This window comes from Lathamus discolor, chromosome 5 (assembly GCF_037157495.1).
Source record: "Lathamus discolor isolate bLatDis1 chromosome 5, bLatDis1.hap1, whole genome shotgun sequence".
Taxonomy (NCBI): domain Eukaryota; kingdom Metazoa; phylum Chordata; class Aves; order Psittaciformes; family Psittacidae; genus Lathamus; species Lathamus discolor.
This window is the reverse complement of record NC_088888.1, coordinates 45,919,273-45,941,042: the sequence shown is the minus strand read 5'-3', so window position 1 is coordinate 45,941,042 and position 21,770 is coordinate 45,919,273. Positions and strand designations below refer to the sequence as shown.

The following is a 21,770-nucleotide window of genomic DNA, read 5'->3' as shown; positions in this document are numbered from 1 at the left end:
AGAAAGCTTAGTCACTTCTTTGCAACTTGAAGCTTTTTTCCTTTTATTCCAGGCTTAAACAAAGTTCAGTGGGGCATCAAACTGCCTCAGTTTTAAATTACAGTCTGTACTTTAAAATAGAATGCATGCACCACATGTTCCTGAAGCTAGATGGTGGGAGTGTTATTCACTGAAAATTGAAGGCTTGTTGAGTCAATAATCTTCTTTCACAGAGTAACAATTTTCAGCTAAAATTTCTTGACCCAAACAAAGGAAAACAAGATCATTCAGTTACTTTACAACACTGCAGAAAAAAGAAAGTGGGAAAGAGGCACACCAGTCTTATCCTACTTGATGTAAAAATGATGGCAAATTTAATTCACAAGTATTACATACTCATATTTCCGTCTTGTTCATGGTTTAACATACTCCCAGTTATTTTCAACAGAGACATGAATAGAACCAAATAACTACAGGACAGAATTGCTATCATGTACTACACATGCATCTGTCAACTGGCAGTTGCATTTGCCTCCCAAGAGTTACCAAGAATCCATTTACGGATTTTTTTGTCCCCATCAAATCAGAAATAATATTCTGGATTTTAAAACATCAGTTAAATTTAGATCAAGCTTTTCGGGTTTTTTTTCTTACCTGATTCGACCTTACCAAAGGGGTGATAGTGGTGATTAATATTTACACTCTGGTACTGACCACAACCCTGATCATGATTAGGGCTTACTGGACTAAGCTCTGTATAAATGTCACCCGAGTCTCTCGTCCCAGCAGTTTAACTGCTAAGAAAAGAGGTATCTCCTGCTAACTGTCAACCACAGTTTCTCAAATACTGCTGGAAGCTGTTTTCCTGCTCTATTAAGACTTCAGCCATTAAAGGCATTTGTTCAGGGAGTGCTGCTGCTCAAGATGACTTGCCAAGCTAATTCATGTTTTAGAAGTGAAACAGGGAATGTGGATTCCCAATCATCCTATGTATTTTCCTTACATCCTGCACCTATCAAGATGCATCTAAAAGGATGTTGTTCTGTGAGACAAGTATACCTAATCTTGCATTTAGTTCACTAGTAGTTCTCAACAGAGATCCTCTGAAATCTTATTTAGTACACTCTTTCTACAATGAAAAAGGTGTGTCAACCAGAGGAATGAGTGTGAAGCACTCGAAACATCCTTCAGAGGCTCATTAAAATGAGGTAAAACAGAACTGCGAAGCAGTTAATAAAATCAGGAAGGGATTGCAGATGTACTGTTTTCCACAGGAGGAAGCATAATGAAACAAGGTAACTGGCAACTTAAAAAGTTTCTCTGTCCAAGCAACAATATGCAGTATTTGAGACCTCCCTGACACTGAAGTTCATACAACTATAGACACTGCAGAACCACAATCAAACTTCTCAAGTCACAGCACAGCACAAGATACAAGTGTCATTCTACATCCACTGTTGGCTACTATTTTGTTTTCCATAGAATCTGTTCTGTCTTCATGAGACGACCCAGTGAATAAGTGATATTATAGAATTAATCCATGAACTCAGAATTCTGAGTGACCAGGTACAGTACTGACTTCCTCAACTCCAGATACCACCTCCCCCCTTGAACACTGCATGACCTTCAGTAAACACAAGATGAACCTGAGTTAAGTTATAAGACTAAGGCCACGATATCCCTACAGTTTACGCTGATGCAGCTGAGGGCTGCCACAAGCCCAACTCCCCAGTGGCCTCCAGCTGTGCATGCTTATGCCTCTGGGCTTGCACTCACTGACTGAATTAAACAGCTCAGGGATGTAAACTGGCAGAAAACTTACCTTAAAAAAAGAAGTGAAGTATCTTGTGACTGCTGCAGGGCCCAGCTGTGAACACTGGGATCTGCTGTGCCATCATGTCTCAGTTGACAGGATGACAGAATCTTAGACCCTTCCAGGAAAATCATACAGTCTTTCAGAATGTGGCTAAAATCAAAGCTGCTGCAGTCCCTACTGTCTCCTTTCCCTTCACAGATTCTGATTCCTATCTCCTTGTCTGAGGTATCAGTGGCACCCATGCAATTACACAATGATTCAGTCAAAAACTAACCCAGAAATAAAGAGTGGCTATTTCTCAGCTGGCTCAGCTCCCCAAGTCAAATGCACTGGCTGGTCCCAGGAATGACAGTGGAGGAATGGGAGGGCACAGCTGGCATGCTGTGGGGCACATGGCAGGACTGCAACTGCCCTGGCTTACAACAGCTCAGGCAGCCACAGAACTTCACCTGTAGGCTGCAACACAAAAAATTAGCAGAAACCTGTGTTTCAAAAGGATGGCAGCCTCAGGTAGGCCATCTGACAACAAGCACACCTGATACTGGACAAAAAAAGTACGTTATTAAAAGAAAGTAACAGCAAAACCACCACTGCCTATCTAAAACGACCTTCACACTCGTGCCAATAAAAAAAAAATTAATTTGTGTTTTCTGCTCTTCATTCTATCAACACAATCCAATGTGAACAAAAATCCAACATTTACAAAATTACCCATTAAAGACAAAATAAAGGATTAGTCTTCACAGACACACACAGCCTACTGCTGACATAAGCTCCTTTACTGCAACAAGTCTGCAGATATATCATTTGGAAGCTTTCTCCTGTAAGTGTGCTCTAGCTTTCTCACAATAGCAGAAATGTGTATTTTGCTATTATCCCTTAAGTCTCTATAAATATATTCTGTAGTAGCTGTTCTCCAGACAATTTCATTCAAGCCTCTCCCCCCTTTATTCCTCCACTCTAATAGGGAACAGTTTCTGTTTATGACTTCCTTTCCTCACAGAGTACCTAACTCCCATGTTTTCTCAAAAGCTTGAGATTTCCTTCTAATTGTGACCCCAACAAAAGTGCTCGGAGCACTATTCTGTGCAACTTTTCATTTGGGCTCTCAGTGACTCCACATGGTTGGAGACCCACAGGTCAAACCCTCCAGATATCAGAGCAGTTAGGAGAAGGAAAGCAAGCATTGTATAGAATCTGACAGGCCATTAGAAGTAGCTAATAAAGCCATATTTTGTTTGTAGCCATTTGTTACCAACCCACATTACAAATTTGTCCGCTTTGAACTTTATGGGAACATTCATGCCAGGACTTCTATATACAATGTGTGAAGGAAACGGAACAACTATTGAGCTGTTCAGCTGCACTTACTGTGACACAAACCTGCTGAAAAAAGTCCCCAAAAGGATGACACAAGCCAGCATTCAGTGCTGCAGAAAGTGGCCAGCTCTTCTTCAAATCCATCAAAGGAAAACCCTTTTCAAAGCCACATCAGAGAACACCATTCACCATTTAGTATTACATCTCTTTTGTTGTTTTTAGACACTCCTGTAAGCTTGCTATGTAGCTGCTGTGATTTTACACAATGCCCTTAAGAAATAAAAAGATAACGGGCATATTGTATAAATACCAGAATACCATGAAACAAAACACAACCAGATTTTATTAAAAGCGTAACACCACTATCATTTCAAGGTTTACTGTACAAAGACGACTTACTAAGTACTAGCCTGAAGAACAGCATTACCTTGAAAACAAATTTAAGAAGCCATATTTAGTATCCCAAAATGACTCTATAATTAGGAATACTAAACAAGGGATAGTGATCACAGGTTTTTGTAGCAGTTTAAATCTGAACTCTCTTGCTCCAGAGAAAACCCACCATTTTCATACGGTCAAACCATCCATACCTCAGAGCTATATTAAAGCATCTACCTTGTTTCACCATACTTTGAATACATGGATTGCTTCTAACTTCTAGGACATTTTCCTTGGATGTAAGATGATGGCGAGTTTGATCACACTATCAAAAAAAGTCTTATTGCCACATATGAAGGACTGCAGTTGTTTTTCAATTTGAAAACCAAACAAAAACTCAACCAAACAACACACCCAACCCCAAAACAAAATACAAAATGGTTAATACCTCCCATTCCCTTCCATATCCAAACAACAGGGGGTTTATGTACATGAAGTGTTTTCTGATTACGTATCAAAGCTTTTCAGTAATGAGATGTCTCAATAACAGCATTTGGGACTAACTTGGGGTTTAAGATGTGTGGCCAAAATAGTTAACATTCACTGTTAATACTACCAGCTTACTCATTCCTGTAATAATAATGAGCTACTAAATATACCAAACACTCAGAGACACAGATAATACCCAATACTCTGCTTAGATATCATGACGATGGAGGTAGGACAGAGCATGGATTAAAAGTAGGACAACTGCTTAAGAAAACCACAGGCAAATTAGTAGAACATTAATTGATAAATAAATTCACTTCTCTCTACCCTAATGAACACTGCTCATGAAAAACTGGGGGAGGTAAAATGTCCCTTTTAATGTCACTGCTTTTTAAAGTACGTAGCTGTTGCCAAAACAGTTCAATGTCCACAGTAGCTACTATTTTTAAGGTAACTGCCAACATACATTTTTGAGACCTGTTCAGAGAAATTAGGATTTTCTAAAAAGGTTTCCTGAAAGACTGTGGAATCAATACAACGTTCAAAGCAAACGGGTATCTCTTCTTACACCAGTCTCCATAGCTTCTCCTGCAACATGCATGTCTCGAACGTCATATAAAGAACTTGTGGCACATATACTCTCCTACGTGTCAAAGAAATAACTTTAAAATGCTGTGCAGATGTTTACTGCCCTGTTTTTAGTGATTGACAACCATTGTATGTGCCAGAGGTAAACTACATTACATACTACCAGATCTGTTAGTGTCTTAGTAAGGTAAATTCTTCATAGAGATCTCTCTGCTAGCTGCAGATGAATACATACATAATGGACTGCAGAAAGTATTCCGTATGATATATTATTCTAAGCCAGTGGTCATAACAGTTTATAAAAAGTTTTCATCATTCCAACTGAACATATTCCAGTGGGTTTAAATTCATGCTGGATTACTACCAACAAACAAGAAAATCCCCACACCACGAAGGGCACACAGATGCAAGGCTAAGGAGTACTTTCTCCATTATAGTGAAATAAGATACTCAGAAATGCAAGTAGCTGCAGTGTCTTTGTAAAGTATATTAATTTGTGCTGTTTTCCCCACAGCACAATGCACAGAGCTCAGAAAAACTAAGAAATGTTAGTCCAAAATAGTCTGCTAACCAAAAGATCAACCTAGCCCAAGTATCAGTTCTACACTTCTGCAGTAATAGACAGCAGCGGAATTAACATGTCAAACTCACTACTGATGCTCAGGGTTTGGAGCAAGTAACTCCTGGCGGCAGTATTCTAAACCAGAATCTACTGAAATCCTTGAAAAGGGCACAGAAAAAAGTCTCTTCCTCAACAGATTGTTTTGTGCAAGTACAGAATTCCTAGAGCTGAAAAAGTCAATCCATTTCCTCTATGCAAATACATATGTGCACAAGCACAAAACATGCATGTGCATAAATAGTGCTATTTTGAACCATAACAAGCCTAAGCAAGGTCCACCTATACACAAGCTGTCAGTTCTCATCATATGTTTAAAGACAGTTTTTGATCAACCTTGTTCAATATTTCTTCTTTCAGTATTTATCATCTGCTCATCCTAGATGCAATGAAATGGTATGTAAACTGCTTTAATTTTAAAACACTAAAACAAGCATTAGTTTCTTACTGGTAAGCTCGATGGTCTTTCTTGCTGGATTAGATTCAAGTCTTCATGGTTAGGCTTTCCTGGGGCCATAGAGGGTTGAGATCTGGTTCCATAGCCTTCCTGAGACATGTCCTGAAACAACAATTGTAATAGAATTATTAACCTGACTCAGTAATTACAATTAAATCCACATCACAGAAGGGTGAAAATACAACAGCTGAATGCTGATGGGTTGCTTTTTTTTATCAGAAGCTTTTATTAAAAAGTTTTGATGGAATTATCAAGCCCTCACAGCTACCACTATGACCTGCACCGTTCGTAAAGAAATGCAGGGAGTTGAGAAACATGCTGACAAGCACGGAACCATACCACTGGAAGATGGGGAAACACACAAAAACAAGCCTGCTAAATAAATAACCCCCTTTTACTGTAAGAGTAGCAAGCATTAGGTGGTCAATGTATTCTCAAGCGTTTTGATGGAGGTACTGAGCCAGGTGGAAGACCGGACTTGAAAATAAGATTGTAATCATGCTACGTAATCAGACTCCTGCAACAACCCCAGATATATCATCACTGCTACTGACAACTTTCAAACACTAGCTATCAGGTCGTAGCACACAACGCAGTTGCTGCTTCTGCTGGAGGCATGCTGCATCTGACAGATTAGAAGGGAAGTGTAGATCCAAAGCCAACACCATCTTTGTGGTAAGGTGACTTACCTCCCTGCCTATAGCAAGAAGCCCAAGCAGTCATAGGTAATGGCCTAACACAATACCCACTACAGGGGCGGGGAGAGCAACTGAACAACCTCCCCTTTGCTATCCCACAACCCACAACACAAGCTTACTTCACACTTGCCCATTGCAAAGCCTTAGATTCAGGCTTCATTTTAGCTACTACAGCAGCTCCTACACTAACTTCTTCAAGGAAAACAACAGAAAACACAATACTGACTTCAGCATGTGTAACTGGCAGGGAAAGTTGAAGAACCAGTTCCTGGCTGCTAGAAAAGATATCTCACCTTAAAAGGTTTTTCTCTGTTGTTTTTAAACGGTTTAATTCTCTTCTCCCCCTCCCAGGTTTACTCCCAGTTCGGTGTGCTTCAGCCACCCCCACACCTTCGGTTTTGACACGCAGCTGAAGGAACACACGCTTTCCTGGTGCAAAGACAGGGCAGGGGAAACAACCCCTGCCCACCCCACCGCAGCCTGAACGTTGTCTTGTTCTGCTTTACCAAGGGCTGTTCACACAGCTCAGCATCCATACTGACACTTACTGCTCATGCACAGACTCCATGAGGGAGCTGGCTTGCAGAGTAGGAAAGCTTTCTGTCTCTCCTTCTATCCCAGCTCCTGAAGAGGGAAATTTGTTTAACAACCGTACTGTTTCCATCCAGCCCCTTCCACCTCTTTGGACTCTCCTGAATTATCTTAAAGGATGTAGAAAATTCAACGCGGCTAATAAAACAAACCCTAGCAAACCTGATACGATATAAACCCAGCAATAAACGATCCTATCCCTAAGCCTGTGCCAAGTAAAATCAAGAAACACTTAAAAGGCCAGCATTTCAATGTGGTTACCAGCAGAGGGTAACAATTAGGCTTAAGGGTGACAAAGGCTGATGGCTGAATGATTATTATCCCCTGTGACCCCCCTCGCTCCCCCCCGCCCAGATTTCCACTTGTCACACAGCTCTCCTGCTGCGCACACCAGCAGGTTCCTGTGGATTAACAGTGAGGTTTAAAATCAACAAATGGAACAAGGCCCCCATTCAGCAGCCTTCACCCCAGTACAAAGGAGTAGAAAGGTGCAGGACAGCTTCACAATAGGCAAACAAATGAGCAAACCTCTGCTTTCCTTTTTATTTCAAAACGCGCACGCAACACGCGCACGCTCGGGGCTGTCACTGCGCAGGCATCTGTAATAAACCCAGCAGCCCCAGACTGCAACTTCCAGCTCAGCACTCGCCTCGCTTCTTCCCAGTTCTCACAAAAATACCCCAAACGAGAACCACTTGTTCAAACAACAACAGAACACTCAAACACCCAAAGTGGTGAAAAAGGATAAATGGAATATTCAATTTAGGAGATGTCATTTTATAAAGGCAATTGTTCCTTTTTCCTTAGGAACAAGACACGACAGAATTTTGCTGGGAAGCAAAACGTGTTTTATATTGTGAAAAATCAAGAGCCATTAATTCCTTACAAAGTACCAAGCACGGTTTTTCCCACACGCTTGCAAGATTTTCATTTTACTTCCTACGGAAATTTCCAGGGGTACTGGAGTGGGAGAGGGAAGAGACAGCACACTTCCTCGTGAGAAATACTGCATATTGAGCGGAATTTACTTCTACCCAGGTATTTGAAGACCATCTATGAAATGTTTCTCCACACAGTGAAGAGCACGCTAAAAACCCCAGTCATGATACCCTTTGTCTTTTTAAATGCACCATCTCCATAGTGCTTTCCTCTGATGTGGAATAATCAAATCCATTTGCTCAATTCTAGATGAGGTCTGGAAATAAGTACTGCAGACATCCGTGTTTGTTATGATGCAGATACCTGTGCACTCCAAATGGGACCGAGATCACATAGAACCATACACTTACGAATCATAGATGGAAGGGATCTTAAAGATCATTTGGTTCCAACCCCCCTGCCAGGGACACATACTCCTCCTTATATTCTCCATAAAGCCGTTTAAGCTACTTGGATCAGTGGAAACTTGGAAGGCGGCTCTTGAGAAGTAAAGAGTCAGTTTGCTCCCAGTGAGTTGCAGGCATGGGAATCTCCCAGATGAAATATGCATGGGGCTGTGTGTATAATTTCATGTGTTTATACATATGCATTGTCCAGTAAAAACAGTCCATTTATATACTAAGCATAATGATGATTAAATAATAGCATATTTCACTAAGAGGTTGGCTTTGTAACCAAAATAGTGCTTAGTATAATTTTCACTGAAAAACAGAGGAGAGAAAATCCCTACTGCCTTTCTTCAGTTCTGCACTAGGAAATTCTCTCAACATACAGCATATTACAGAATAGATACAACAGATTTTGATAAATAAGAAATAAGGACAGAAGTATTAGGCTAAATTGTCTGTCACTGAAGAAATGCATGGAATTGGCAATTCTCACTTTCAGGTTTGAAAGGTCATTTTTCTTTCTAGCCTCTAGGAATGGATTTATTGAGGACTGAACAGAGGGAACATAAGGGGAAGAGAGATGTTACCACGTGTTGTGCTACAGTCATGGCTGAAAAGTCCCCTACTGATACTGTGGCTCAATTTTCTCCCGGGATCCTTGATTATTTTCTTTTGATTCCCAATATTTCATCCATCAAATGTCATCAGCTTTCAAAGCAAAGCTTATGAATTTTTATGAATCACTGAGAATCCTTCCCCTCACAGAAGAAGAGCATGTGTGTAAGAGAGAAATCCAAGCCTTTTATAAACAGGCGGCTACAAGTTTCCACTCAGAACTTCCCAACTTGGCACAAACCCAATCATATCATAGCTGTTATAGCACAAACTGTCAACAAAGTTGTAAAATAACTAAAATCAGGGTTTCCCCCATCAGATTTTAGAAAAGGCACAGGGACAAATAATCAGCAAGTCATAAACATGTACGCAAAATAGCTGAAGTTTAGACTTCTGAGGCTTTGCAAGAAACATTTATGCTGTGAAAGAAGGTAGACAAAAAAGAAAAAGCTATGCCTACATATTACTTACATATACACAGCCTAAAACCTATGTACTGCATAAGCTGTTCAGAAATCAATCCATATTTGAATTGGGTAATAACAACCACCAACTGCTTATCATTCACAGAGCCAAAACTATTTCGCCACCCATTTCATATACACCTTTAGCTTGCTGTGCAAACTGCAGTATATGGAGCTTGAGAATTGTGTAGCCTGGGGAGTGAAGAAGGAAACGGGGTACATTCTTCCCTCTTATTCTCTGTTACTGTACTCACCAACTTCTAGTCTCTAATTCTGCTGTGGGATTTCACTACCACAGAGGTTTAAAGTGATCAAGTAAGGAGATGTACCAGCCTGCAAAAAAGTCAAAGGCCCCTTTCTCCCGCCTCCCACAAGTCATGTAGCTGGACACACACCCCCTTAGTTTCTATAGCGGTCTTTATTAGCCCACTTTTTGAACTGGTGCAACTTAAAACGGGAAGAACAGTAACCTCTTTTCCCCCAGCTTTATTACAGTTGGCCTCTGGAAGGGTTGGGTGATCACAGAGAGGAAGGAAACCTCCCTCCTTTGGTGGCAGCCAGCCACAAGCCTGGCTTCACCACCCACCAAACTGCAGCCCAAGTCAACTGCATTGCGGCCACTTTAGAGTAGGCCACAGATGGACAACATTTTCCCTTTTGATGTACAATACTAATCAGTGTCATGCTTTCATTCTCTAGCTGGACCTAGTTTCAAACAAGTGAGCCTGTCCACATTTACATGTTCTCTGCAAACCTGAATAAATATAGTGCTGATAATGCTTGAAACCACGTAGATGAAACGCACATTTGTTATTAGTTCTGCCGAAGAAGATAAGATCTAACTATTAAATAGTTTAAATTATTTTTAATGGAAAATGAAAGCATAGTGAAAGCATTCATGTTTGGAGGAAAACCACATTTAAAGAAGGGCTGGGTGAGAAATATCATTCAGGCTTCATCCACTTCTACTGCAGCAAGTTTCAGAGGAATAACATGACCACCCAGGAAGATAAGCACCATGATGATTAAACAGAAGGTAAATAATACACTAGACTTCAATTTGAAAAACTCATTAAAAACTATTTTAGTTCATGTTCTTGATTCACTTGGTTGATCCTTAGAAGACTTCAAGTGTGAGAACAGTGAATTCTACAGCAATGTGACAACAGCAAAATTGAAAGCAAATGTTAATTTCCCCCGCCCCCCCCGGACCACTTGAGAATGGAAGTCAGGAGCCAGTACAGCAGCCAAGAAGAGCACACAACCCTACAATAGAAGATTATTTTACTCATCTCTGAAGTGATACTGTGGAACAGAAAGAAAGCAAGTGATATGTTAAGAGCTATAGGACATTTCTTGTTACCACTTAACCAAGTATCTGTTTATTCTGTGTAGACACATAGGTATCAGCACATTTCTCCTCTTTTTACCTTCTATAGTAAAAAGCTGCAATGAAAAAAATAAGAATAATGTAAAAAAAATCCTGCAACAACAACAAAACCTTATCAAAATGGTGACTTGTCACTACACAGCTTCTAGCCCAACCATAACATCTAACATGTCATCTCCCCTGTTGTATACTGTCAGCACAAAACTGGCAACAAAGGACAGCCAACCTGTTAGAAGACTATTGTAGGTAAGGCTGCACTCAGAAAAAATGTTATGCCCAGGGGCACAGGCAACACTGAGTCTCATGCAAGCAGCCAACAGAATGCAGCCCTGTGGGGAATGATCCACTAAGGACAAAAGAGCAGAGAGGTTTGCTTGAATTCTGGGCAGATGGTCTGCAGAGGTCGTGCAGGATGCAGATGGACTCCTGCAGAAGATCCTGCGTCAGGAAAAGAAATACATCTAAATGTGTCTCTAATGTTATGAGTCAAAAGTTGAAAAAGCCAAAACAAATAAAAACCCTAAAGCCCAAAGGAAGCTGGTATCTTGCAGCTGGAGAGCGCTGTGCACAAAGCAAGACTCTTGCCATGCAGAGGGAACAGGTGACTACAGGAAAAAATTGTTTTGTAGGTCCCAGCACCTATTATGCCAACAATATAAGAAGAGAGTGCTAACCACCGGAGGTGGATTACCAGTGCAGTCTGGTAATCCTCTTAACCATGCTAGTCTGTGTTTACGTGAAGCGAATAAACCCTGCTCACAACCAGAATATGTGAATCATTTCAAGCCAACCCCTTATACCACCACGAAACCCAAATGGAGATAAAGAAAGCAGCTGTTCTGAGGTATAGCAAGCAACAGGCTGGCATCTACCTCCATGTGCTGATGCTATTTGTTGACTGTGTCTTCAGTGGTACTGGCAAGCAGTGACTGCTCTTCTTTCAAGGTGGTTATCATTTTCCCACAGTCAAGCCACAGCATGACTGTGCCCTCAAAACCAAGGATGATACTTTGCCTGACCAAGTCATTTCAGTCGTCATCTTTGTTACATGTTCTAAAGGGCATCTAGTGCTTCAGAGAAACAGCAAAGCAAAGTAGTCCTTTCTCTTTCCAAAAGGAGGTAATTCATCATAGAGAAATCACACCTAACTCCTCAGAGAAAAATCCCATGTACCTCGAGAAATTTGGAGAAAACCTGCCAGTTTGGATGCCTCAGGTGTAAACCAGTCATTGTCAGTAAGACATCTCATCGTCTTCTTCAGTGCTATTCATAACTTCTTTTTCAAGATACCTACAGTTTCCTTATAAAACTTACTATTTCCTGGATCTCCTTCTTTAATCCACTTAAAAACAAAACAAAAACTCTAACAATGGGAACACCATTTTCTCACATCAGGATCCAAAGTTTCACAGACTGACATTAAGTTACGTCTTAAGACATCAGAGGGGGAAAAAAATATACTTTGCATAGCAGGCAGCAGTTGATGCTAAAGATAGTTAACTTAGGTAAGCAAATACATTATTGAGGCTGTGTCCATCAAGACTCACAGGAAGTTATTAGAAGCTCATACTACGGAAGGTTTTGCCCTGCAGAATGCACTGAAAGTATTTTAAATGCAGTTAGGGTCAAAAAGTGTAGTCGTCCCCCCCCCATCTTACAGGAAGAACATTATTTGGACAGCATAGCTTCTAGTCACATATCACGTAATCTGAGCCAACTAACTAGACAGAAGGGTCTCTCTTCCTAAACACTCCAGCCCGTTTTCACATGTGTCTCATCTATATGGCCTCCAGGAGCCACGTTAAGCAAGTGATGCAGGAAAAGCTCCAAGATGAAATCATTCTCGGAAACCCTTATCTTGCTATTCTCTTTCCACCGCTATTGCATTCCATGGATCACAGAGCATCTCAATAGTGGATTTAATCAGAAACAAGACATTTCTTCTAGTTTTCTTCCCTCATACTTGTAACATGCCACATCAAAAAAAAATAGGCCAGTTTGATGTTCGTATTAAAATGTGACTGTTGCACATTACACAGCCTGATAAACAGCTGTCAGTTCTTCATTTACAGGCAAAAAAGGTAGTTTCTTTGTTCTACAGATGTAAAGTTCCAGTGTGAATGAAGAGATGAGAGAGAACCTGGAGAGGTAATCTGAGAAACAGAACTTGGAAATGCGGGATAAAACAAGCATTTTATTTTCATGAATCTTCCCATGTTTATAAGAGGGTTTTGGACTTTTCCTAAAAATCCCTAGAAGGCCAGGCAGTCCAACCACGCTTTCATTTTCCACACCCACTCCTTCCTCTCCCGGCCCATCCTTTCACTGACAAAGCTATATAGAAAGAAAGAAAGAAAAAAAGACGCCTAACAGTTTTCATATGTCCTACTCCCTGCAGTCACCTGGGACAGACTACTACGTTAATGTGATGACTTACAGATTCTGTGCCATCCAGCGTCCCGCCCTGCCACACTAGTCCTCCCTAAAACTCCATGAGGAACGCACCTCTTCAGCCAACCCGTGACGCGAAGCTGGGCTGAGGAACAGCTCTGCACCCTGAAGAAATGGCTAAACCCAACCAGGCATAGGAGAGGGGCAGGATTTAAAACCTGCCATTTCTTTCAGCTCAGCTGCTGCAGTAGGGGAGCTGGGGGCTCTGTGGCCCCCGAGGGCAGCAGCCTGCCCCAGACTGCCTGCTGCCGCCGCGGAAGCTCTCCCAAGCATACGGCTCACTGGCAGAAACGAGGTCAGCGCGCTGCCCGCAGCTTACAGCAGAGCTGAAAGCCTGAAGCCAGCTTACAGAATAAAGAGAAAAGCTGTACTGAGAGCAGCTGCTACCTCTAGGCTAATCGAGCTAGGTACCCAAGGATGAGACTTCCTCACTTGAGACTGGGAAACATTTCTTCAGTGTTTTCTTAGGGGCATGTCTGTAACTGTGCTTTAAGGTAAAAGCCAGGACGGCATCTAAAGGCTCATAAAAATCCACAGATCTGTGAGGAAAAGGTTGCAAGCAACACCCAAAACATCACTGAAGTCACATTAAAAAAGTAAAACAACAGAAAAACCCAAACCAAAATGGTGAGGCTTGTTTGGGAGGGTGTTGTTTCCTCTCTCTTCCCCCTTCCCTCCCCAAATACAAAGCTATGCTATGTTACAGACAACATTTATATCACAGCCCAGTGAACCCTGTTAACTTATTCCCTAATACTCCACCACCACAGAGGTGGAAAACAACATTTTTATTGAAATAACTGACATGATGCTTACCTACTATTTTATCAACAGCATAATCACAGGAGAAGGAATTGAGGCTCAGATACAAAGAAATCTCTAACAATTCTGGTAAAGGTGGCCTTCTCAGCTGGTCTCTACTGTTTTGGTTAACCTAATTTCTCAGTACATGAGAGGGTTAGCATGTTACGTTAGGGGCTCCTGGAGACAGAGAATTAGTTGCCTTAACATGCTCTCTTGCTCTGCGATCTGTGAAGACAGTATCTATGCAGCAATCTCTAAATGCAGCCACCACATAGAAAAATACCTTTGTCCAAAAAATGGAAAGGAACAATAATTTCCAGAACAGAACAATAATTTGCAGAAGGAAGTGCTCACCAGCAGAAGCAATTCAATGGACTGCACAATACGAGAATTTAAACCAGCTGTGGCAAATGATTCCTTTAATCTTTGAGGCAGAAAAAGCCTTCATCACCATCACCACAAACACTTCTGGGTTGGTTGTTGTGTTTTGGTTTTTTTCTCAAAAGAAAGTATTCCCAACTGGGCTGGTACCAGGAGTGGCGAGAGGAGGGTGGAAAACGAGTGAAATAAGTGATGAAAACTTAAAGCTCTGAGACCAGGTCACTGACTACCCTTTAAATACAGCAATGAAAAACCAGTGACTTTCATTAAAAGTTGGTAAGGGGTTGCTAGGTAATGAAGCAACAATGAACCTCACCTTTCTTGTGATGGTGAAAGAGCACTATCTTTATGAATTCTGCAGGCAGACACTCAAAACCAAAACACATACAGCTACTTATTTCATTTTCTGCCTAAACCCATGCATGTGGAAGACTGCCAAGCATTCGTATTGGGTATCAGGGAGAAGCATGAGGAAGACATGAAAAGAGAGGCTGTGCTCTTGCAGAGTTTGATTTATTGAGGGACAACTTACCAAGACCAACAGTTGTTCTCTCTCCCGCAACAAAAACACCAAGCAGTTTTGTCAACAGGTAAAGGTAAACGTGTTTTTCAAGTGGTATCATATTTAATTTGGTTTGGTATTTCACTCTTTGTTTTCCATATTTGATTGCAACAACTAAAACACCCTGTAAGGTTTCAGCTGCATGCTCCAAAACCTATTCTGAATCCTACTACAGTTAAGAAAGAAATGCAGTAAAAGGGAAATACTGGATAATGAATACATATGAAATATATGCTGACCTATATTCAGATAATACATTGTCTCAACAATGAAATCCCAATTTGAAATACTGAAAATAAAACTAAATATATGTACACTGAAAATCTTCAATTATTAAAGAAAATATGGGCAGCCAAAGAAAAATACAGTGGTAAATTTAATGCCAGGAAATATTATCAAACTTATTTTTCCTGCCTCTGAGGAAAATAATGTGTGTTAATTTAAAGGCCATAAGAGAATACTGCTGTATTGCAACTGGCCATGAGGTGTAATTTACAAGACCACTAAAATTGACATTATATACTGCTCATACAGAACTAAAAAACACCCCAGAAAACAAAACCCACCTACTACTCAGATTTATGAGTACTTTTCAGACTTTACAACTTCATCACTTAATTCATAGTACTATACATTTGCATTTTAAAAGTTTTCTTACAACAGGATTTATGCCTTTATATTCTAAAACATTTGTGCAGACAACTTTGTCTACGATTCATTAATCTGATGGTCATTCATTAAGTAAATAACTATTACCTGAGCAGGTATCCTCCGATAAACTCACTATTCCATTTAACTTACTGCTAAATTTCAATAGTACAGATAAACTTATTTCTGGGATATTAATTTTGCTCTCACAGTAACAGTAAAAAAAAATAATCATCAAGTAATAAGGAGAGCGGTAAGGAGAGCAACAATTGTTATAATCACTAATATCCTAAAATAAAATATTTTTTATCAGCCTGCATTCCACTAGTTTTACTATCAAGTTAATTAATAGATTCCTACACTAATATCTAAATGCCAAGCAATTAATGGCACTGAACTATAAATGGCTTTGTCTTTGCTCTTGCAGAGTTATTTTATAAAGCAAATGCAATTCTACCACTTCACTGATTTAATGCAGGCTTTGTGAGGTTAATATTCCCAAGCAATCGCAAAATAAAGAACTGCTTTAATTAACCTTCTATGATTTAAATACTGAGAGAAATCAGAATTTAGAAACTTTAAATACCACCACCATCATAACAACAACATTAATAATACTTTGTGCATTAAAGCCAAACCACTGATTTGAGAACTTTGAGAAATACATTTGAACATGTGTTTTTTACTGTATTTAAGCTCATTAAATAGATTTTTCTCGATGTATAACATACTAAATCCATGACAGATCTTATGTATTTTCTGTAGATGAGATGAAAAATGTTTCCTTTCAGGATTATTTACTTAGAAATACTGAATTTTCTACTTTGAAAAAATGATTTGGCATCCTCACCTTTTGCACTAGAATGCTCTGCAGAGATTTTTGTTACTGACATGGGACACTGCCTGCTGAATCCACAAACTAATGGCATCTACGTAACTGACCACTTAAAGTAGCAAAATAGAACTTCCCTTCCTTCCCACCACCCCCCCCACCCCCCCCGGACTAACTTTTCTCTCTTTTCAATTTAGCTGAAATTTGGGTTTCTTTTTGATATTGTATGCTAACTTTACTTTAGTACATGGAGAAACTTATGACTGCACTGCTCATTTTACAAACGCAAGAAGCGCGATAGGTCTCCTCAGTCTAGAATGATACAAAAAACACTGGAATAAAAATTAAAAACCAGCGGGGTACAGGTGGTCATGAACATTCCTGCCAAACAGGTTTGCAATGTGCTCTGACCCATCTCCTCTGACTATCCGGCCAGATATCATCAAACCCCCATCAGCACCACATGCCTGAAGAGGTGCACTTGCTGGTTTCCCAGGAGAAGAAAGCTGACCTTCAAAATTCCTCCTTCAAACTGCAAATAGAAAAGCCTATTTTCGACAGAAAACCATCAATAGATGAATAAAGCAAAAGAACATACAGACTGGGAAAATGTTTAACTACGATGAGGTAACTTTAAACTGAAGGTGCCACACAACTGTTAAGACAGCACAGCGGCAAACAAATACTTTCACTGACAGCCCTCTGGAAGATTATACAACAGAAACATAAACAAGCTTGCTAGGTTTTATACATAAACAGAAGTACCACTTTGCAAGATAAAATACTTCTCCTTCCCCAGTAATACCACCTAACAAATCCAAGTTACTACAAAGACAGACGTGTAAGGGGTAATTACACATGCTAACTTTAAAGGCTTCAGACCTAATAAACTGAAGTAGATTCTTATTTGGCTAAACTGATCACCATGTTTGTAAATGTTTGCTTTAAAATAACAGGGGAAGAAAGCTTTCTCAAAATCTGAATGCAGTTGATTTTGGTTTGGTCAAATAAGCCTTCAGCAAAATGAGCCAGTGCTGCTGTTAAGTGGTGCTCCGAGCTATGCCCTCAATTTTGTGTTCGTGCTCAGGTGTGAGTTTACAGACAATTACCCTTGCTTTTTCAGCCTGACTCCATTCCTGCTAGCTACTTGGCTCTGGAAGATCATTCTCCAAGTCTGACAAGCTAGCACCTATTATAATCTTATAAATACAGATATAAATCACAGAGTTAAAAAGAGAAAGGCTTGACACACTTCCGCGAATGGTATAAGCAATGCTGAGCAAACAGAGCATTCCCCAAATGGACAATAATCAGCTATTCCCACTACTGGGAGAAGTTGTGGCACAATAGGAGTCATGGATGGTTTCACTGAACTCCTGAGCTAAGTAAGTAACCTCCACCACACAGATAAATAGCCGTATGCTTAACACTTACTTAAGCATCAGTTGATTACAGAAGCAACATGATTGTGAAATAAGACTTTATAAAAGCAAAACTCTAACTGGCAAAGACTTCAATGAGTTAAGCGTTCACTGAACCTACACAGGTTCAAACCTCGTTTGCCCTTCCTGAAAATATTATGTGCTTAAGAAAGGCTCGAAAAGGATATATTGCTTTATGCACAAGATCAGTGTGGTTCCTAAGTACTCCAACAGCCTGTTTTTAAATCACTTCATACAGCAAGGTATGGCGATACCTTTCAGAGGTGCTGGTCACCAGTGGCTTGTCTAGAAGCCAGGATTTAAGTGTCTGCGTTTGGAAGTCAGCTGCTGAGAGCCTGCTCCCCTTCCCTCCTTCTCCCAAGTCCAGCCAAGCTTTATTACAGATGCAAAAAAATCAAGATTGCATTTTGTCTTTTGATATCTACCTGGTCTCTCTAAGGTAGGCTGGCAACAAAAGGTTCAGCTTACCAAAATGCATGCTTTTCATAAAGGTTACACTGTTGGTTTTCCTTGTCTCTAATTTCAGATCTTGCAGAAAGGAGGCTGGAAAAGCTGTTGGAGTACATATATCCGCATGAGAATTTTCACCCAGGTGCCTTCTTGTATGTAATGAGCAGACACATGCCTAACAAGTAGCCCTGATTTCTAAAAGCCAACCAACAAGCACACCTCAGAAGCTAAAGCTCTTAGTGCAATAAATTTGGGGTTGAATGGTTTAAACAAATCACTTCCCCCTTGTACCTCTTCATGCTGGAAAGAAAACACTTACTTCTAAGCTAAAAACAAGCCCAGCATTTCAAGACTGTGTGAATATACACTGGACACCTCTTGCTGAAACGAAAGAAGCCTTGAAGGATTTATGGTACACAACAAACAGTGGTGTCAGCCACTGCTGCTGATGGCAGGCAACAATCTCTTCTGAACATTAAATTTGATTATGAGTTCTCATATAACTGTAATAGCCAACTTGCACAAAAAATGCTTTCCTATATGCCTGGCAGCAAATGTCAGATTAACATACAAGCTTGTTCCTTCCCAGATTTCCTGTGGTTCATAACACAACAAATATTAAGTGCAACCACTCATCTCGTGCTAGATGATTACACGCACAGAAGTTAAAGGACAGAAGGACAAGAGATTTTTATTACAACTTTAAGCTGTGGGCAGTTACGTGTTACTTCTTTAGGAAGTTTAAACTGAATTCTGCAGGATTTGAGACTAAACTACAGTTGTACAGTTGTCTGCTAATTCTGTACCAGTTTCTAGTAACTTAAGAGTAAAGATTTTACTAAAAAGAGTAATTGCGCATTGAGGTACAAAACTTGAATTTGGACTCATTGAGAATTGCCTGTATTACTTACTAACGAGTTTGGTATTTGCATGTAACAACAATTCCTAACTTACAACAGTATTTTTGCAGTGTTACACCCCAAAACAGCTTGACAATGTTAATTAACATGCTGCTTATTACACTGCTAAAAGAACTTCAGCAGCTCACACTGAATTTAAAAACAAGACTTCATCCTCATTGTACCAAAATCACTTTAATAATGTGAAGCGTTTTGCCACAATACAATTTGTTCTGTTTTCATGACAGTTGTACAGCTTGGACATGAAAACGGATTAATTAGTTTCACATTTTGTTCACATTTTCAAAGACTGTTTCAAATTGGGTAATGTTTTATCTGTCCTACCTTGCACTGACTCAACACTAAAAACAGATGTCTGTGCAAGAACATTCTCCTCATCATCTCAGGCTTGCGACTCAGACTAGTTTACACCATTGTCACCAGTTCAGGAACAAACCTGGAACATATGGCCTTCACTGATCCCAGTTCAGGGAAACAGAGAGAAGCTGCAGCCCCTTGAAGGGGCTTAAGTTGCCTCCCTCTGCCCACAGAGACAGACTGAGACCAGAGATGCTTCCCACATCAGGCACTCTGCCTTCCTGCTCTTGAGGCCTTTCTACCCGGGACTACGAAAAGAACTTAAATTCCAACTGGCCTTAAGTGCATTCATCTCCCTGGCCCACTCAGGAAAACACCCCACTTTATTTGTCCTATAACAACTTGCATTGAAAACAATCTTGCCAAGATCAATAGGAATGGCATCATTGCTTGGTGGGCAGGGAAACAAGGTTTGGGCCAGGTTTTAGAACATTTCAATAAAATCTGACAGTGAAGGAATCTTGCCTGGTTGCTTGTTTATAAAACATTTTCTCTTTTCAAACAAAAGCAGACTAAAGACTGAGCCTGAACTACCTGACTATTCCTTCAAGGCATTCTAAAAAAATAGAAATCATAGTAACCATAAGGGAACAATGTAAAACACACACGCACATGCACACACACACACACACACAGAGCCTTTCCCTGCACACTGTTACCAGGAGGACCAACCAGAAAAGTGAACATGCATACTCCACTGCAAAGACCTGCCACATTTTTTCCGTGTTTTAAAATCTCATGCCTGCATGTGAGAAAAGGGATCAGCATAATCCCACTCTAGTCTGGAAACTTGCAAGGAACACGTAAAACAAAGGATGGCTTCAGGATTGCAGTCGCAGGTGCAGAATAAAACCACTGGTTTTGCTTAACTAACAGTGACGCCATAACTATTTCGCAGATCATTTCATCTGTCAAAAAGTGATATGGTCCCAACTCAACACAATAAACCTCAAAGGCACGATCCTCTCTCAATACATATGAACACATGCTATATAAAACAAGAAAATATATAAACATGGCTGTTTACAAGCCAGTTGGAAAGCATCATGACCAAAAAATATACATCATGCTACCTTAATAAAATAATGTTTAATGATGACAGTTTAAGTTTACAATTACATGACATTCTTGAGCAAAATACCACTTCTACTTATGGCAAAAGATTTAAAACTGCAAAAACAACTGAAGCATTTATTAATTTATATGCCATTTCAAGATGAAAAACCCTGCCAAGGGCAACACTGTGGTAGTACAGCACATCTTCCTTTCCCTTTTTTCTTTTAAAGAGCAGTAAAGGTAAAAAGTTTTTTAAATAATTAAATAAATAAATAAACTTAGAGGAAAAAAAAACAAAAAAACAAAAAACAAAAAAAAACCAAGGCAGTATCTACATCTACTGGCAATATCTAATGATCAATGAATCCGCTACTGCAATAAATTTGCTTGAAACAAAGCTCTTCCTTTAATGGTTTTTACATAGCAGGTTCCTGATATGAAGAGGGGATGACTGATGCTGGCTTACAATATGGCTCTGTAGTAAACTATGCCAGTATTATTATCAAATAATCTCTTACAAAACTCCCTTTTTGCCCACCATGAAGTCAATTTAACAAAGATCTAAATAACTTGGAGTTCAAACATTTAAATAAATCCCGTTCTCCTCCTTCCCCTCTCTGCTTATTAGAATAGAAACTCACAAGTCACTGAACAGGCACAGAAATTATGTTATCTGCTTACTTTTATTGACAAGATTGCCTATTGAATTCAAGTGAGTCAAGAAAAAGCAGCAATGGCTTCACACTTCCACAAGAAGAAAAAAAAATGTCAGAAATTAAGACAAGTACCAATTCCAAGGCACAACACTAAGAGTTACACCTGACAGCAGAAGCTCGCCCACGTAAAGTCTAAAAGATCAAAAATAGAACATGATCGGTACTGAATTCCGTACCAGTTTTCTCCTCATAATAGAATGCCCAACACATCATACTACAGGATTTTACATAAAACAAAATTGGTGGCAAGAATAAGTCCATCAGACATCCAGAATAAACACTACTTTCAGCTTGATAACCTCCAAAGTAAGTAGACCAACGTAAATCCACAAGGGAAATAAAGAAAATACCATAGGCAAAAGAAGGCAAAGCCCCCTTTCTCCAATCTGACATCTCTCTCCTCCATCTTGAAGTAAAAT

At 39.9% G+C, this 21,770-nt stretch overlaps 1 protein-coding gene across 6 annotated transcripts in view; it reads right to left on the bottom strand.

Annotated features, from left to right (window-relative positions):
- Positions 1-21,770, bottom strand: part of ARID1B (AT-rich interaction domain 1B) — a 330,916-nt gene that overhangs the window by 222,577 nt on the left and 86,569 nt on the right. For all 6 annotated transcript variants that reach the window (XM_065680613.1, XM_065680617.1, XM_065680614.1 and 3 more), the window contains exon 4: positions 5,638-5,748. In XM_065680613.1, the coding sequence (XP_065536685.1) occupies positions 5,638-5,748 (111 nt within the window). The remainder of the gene's footprint in view (positions 1-5,637; positions 5,749-21,770) is intronic.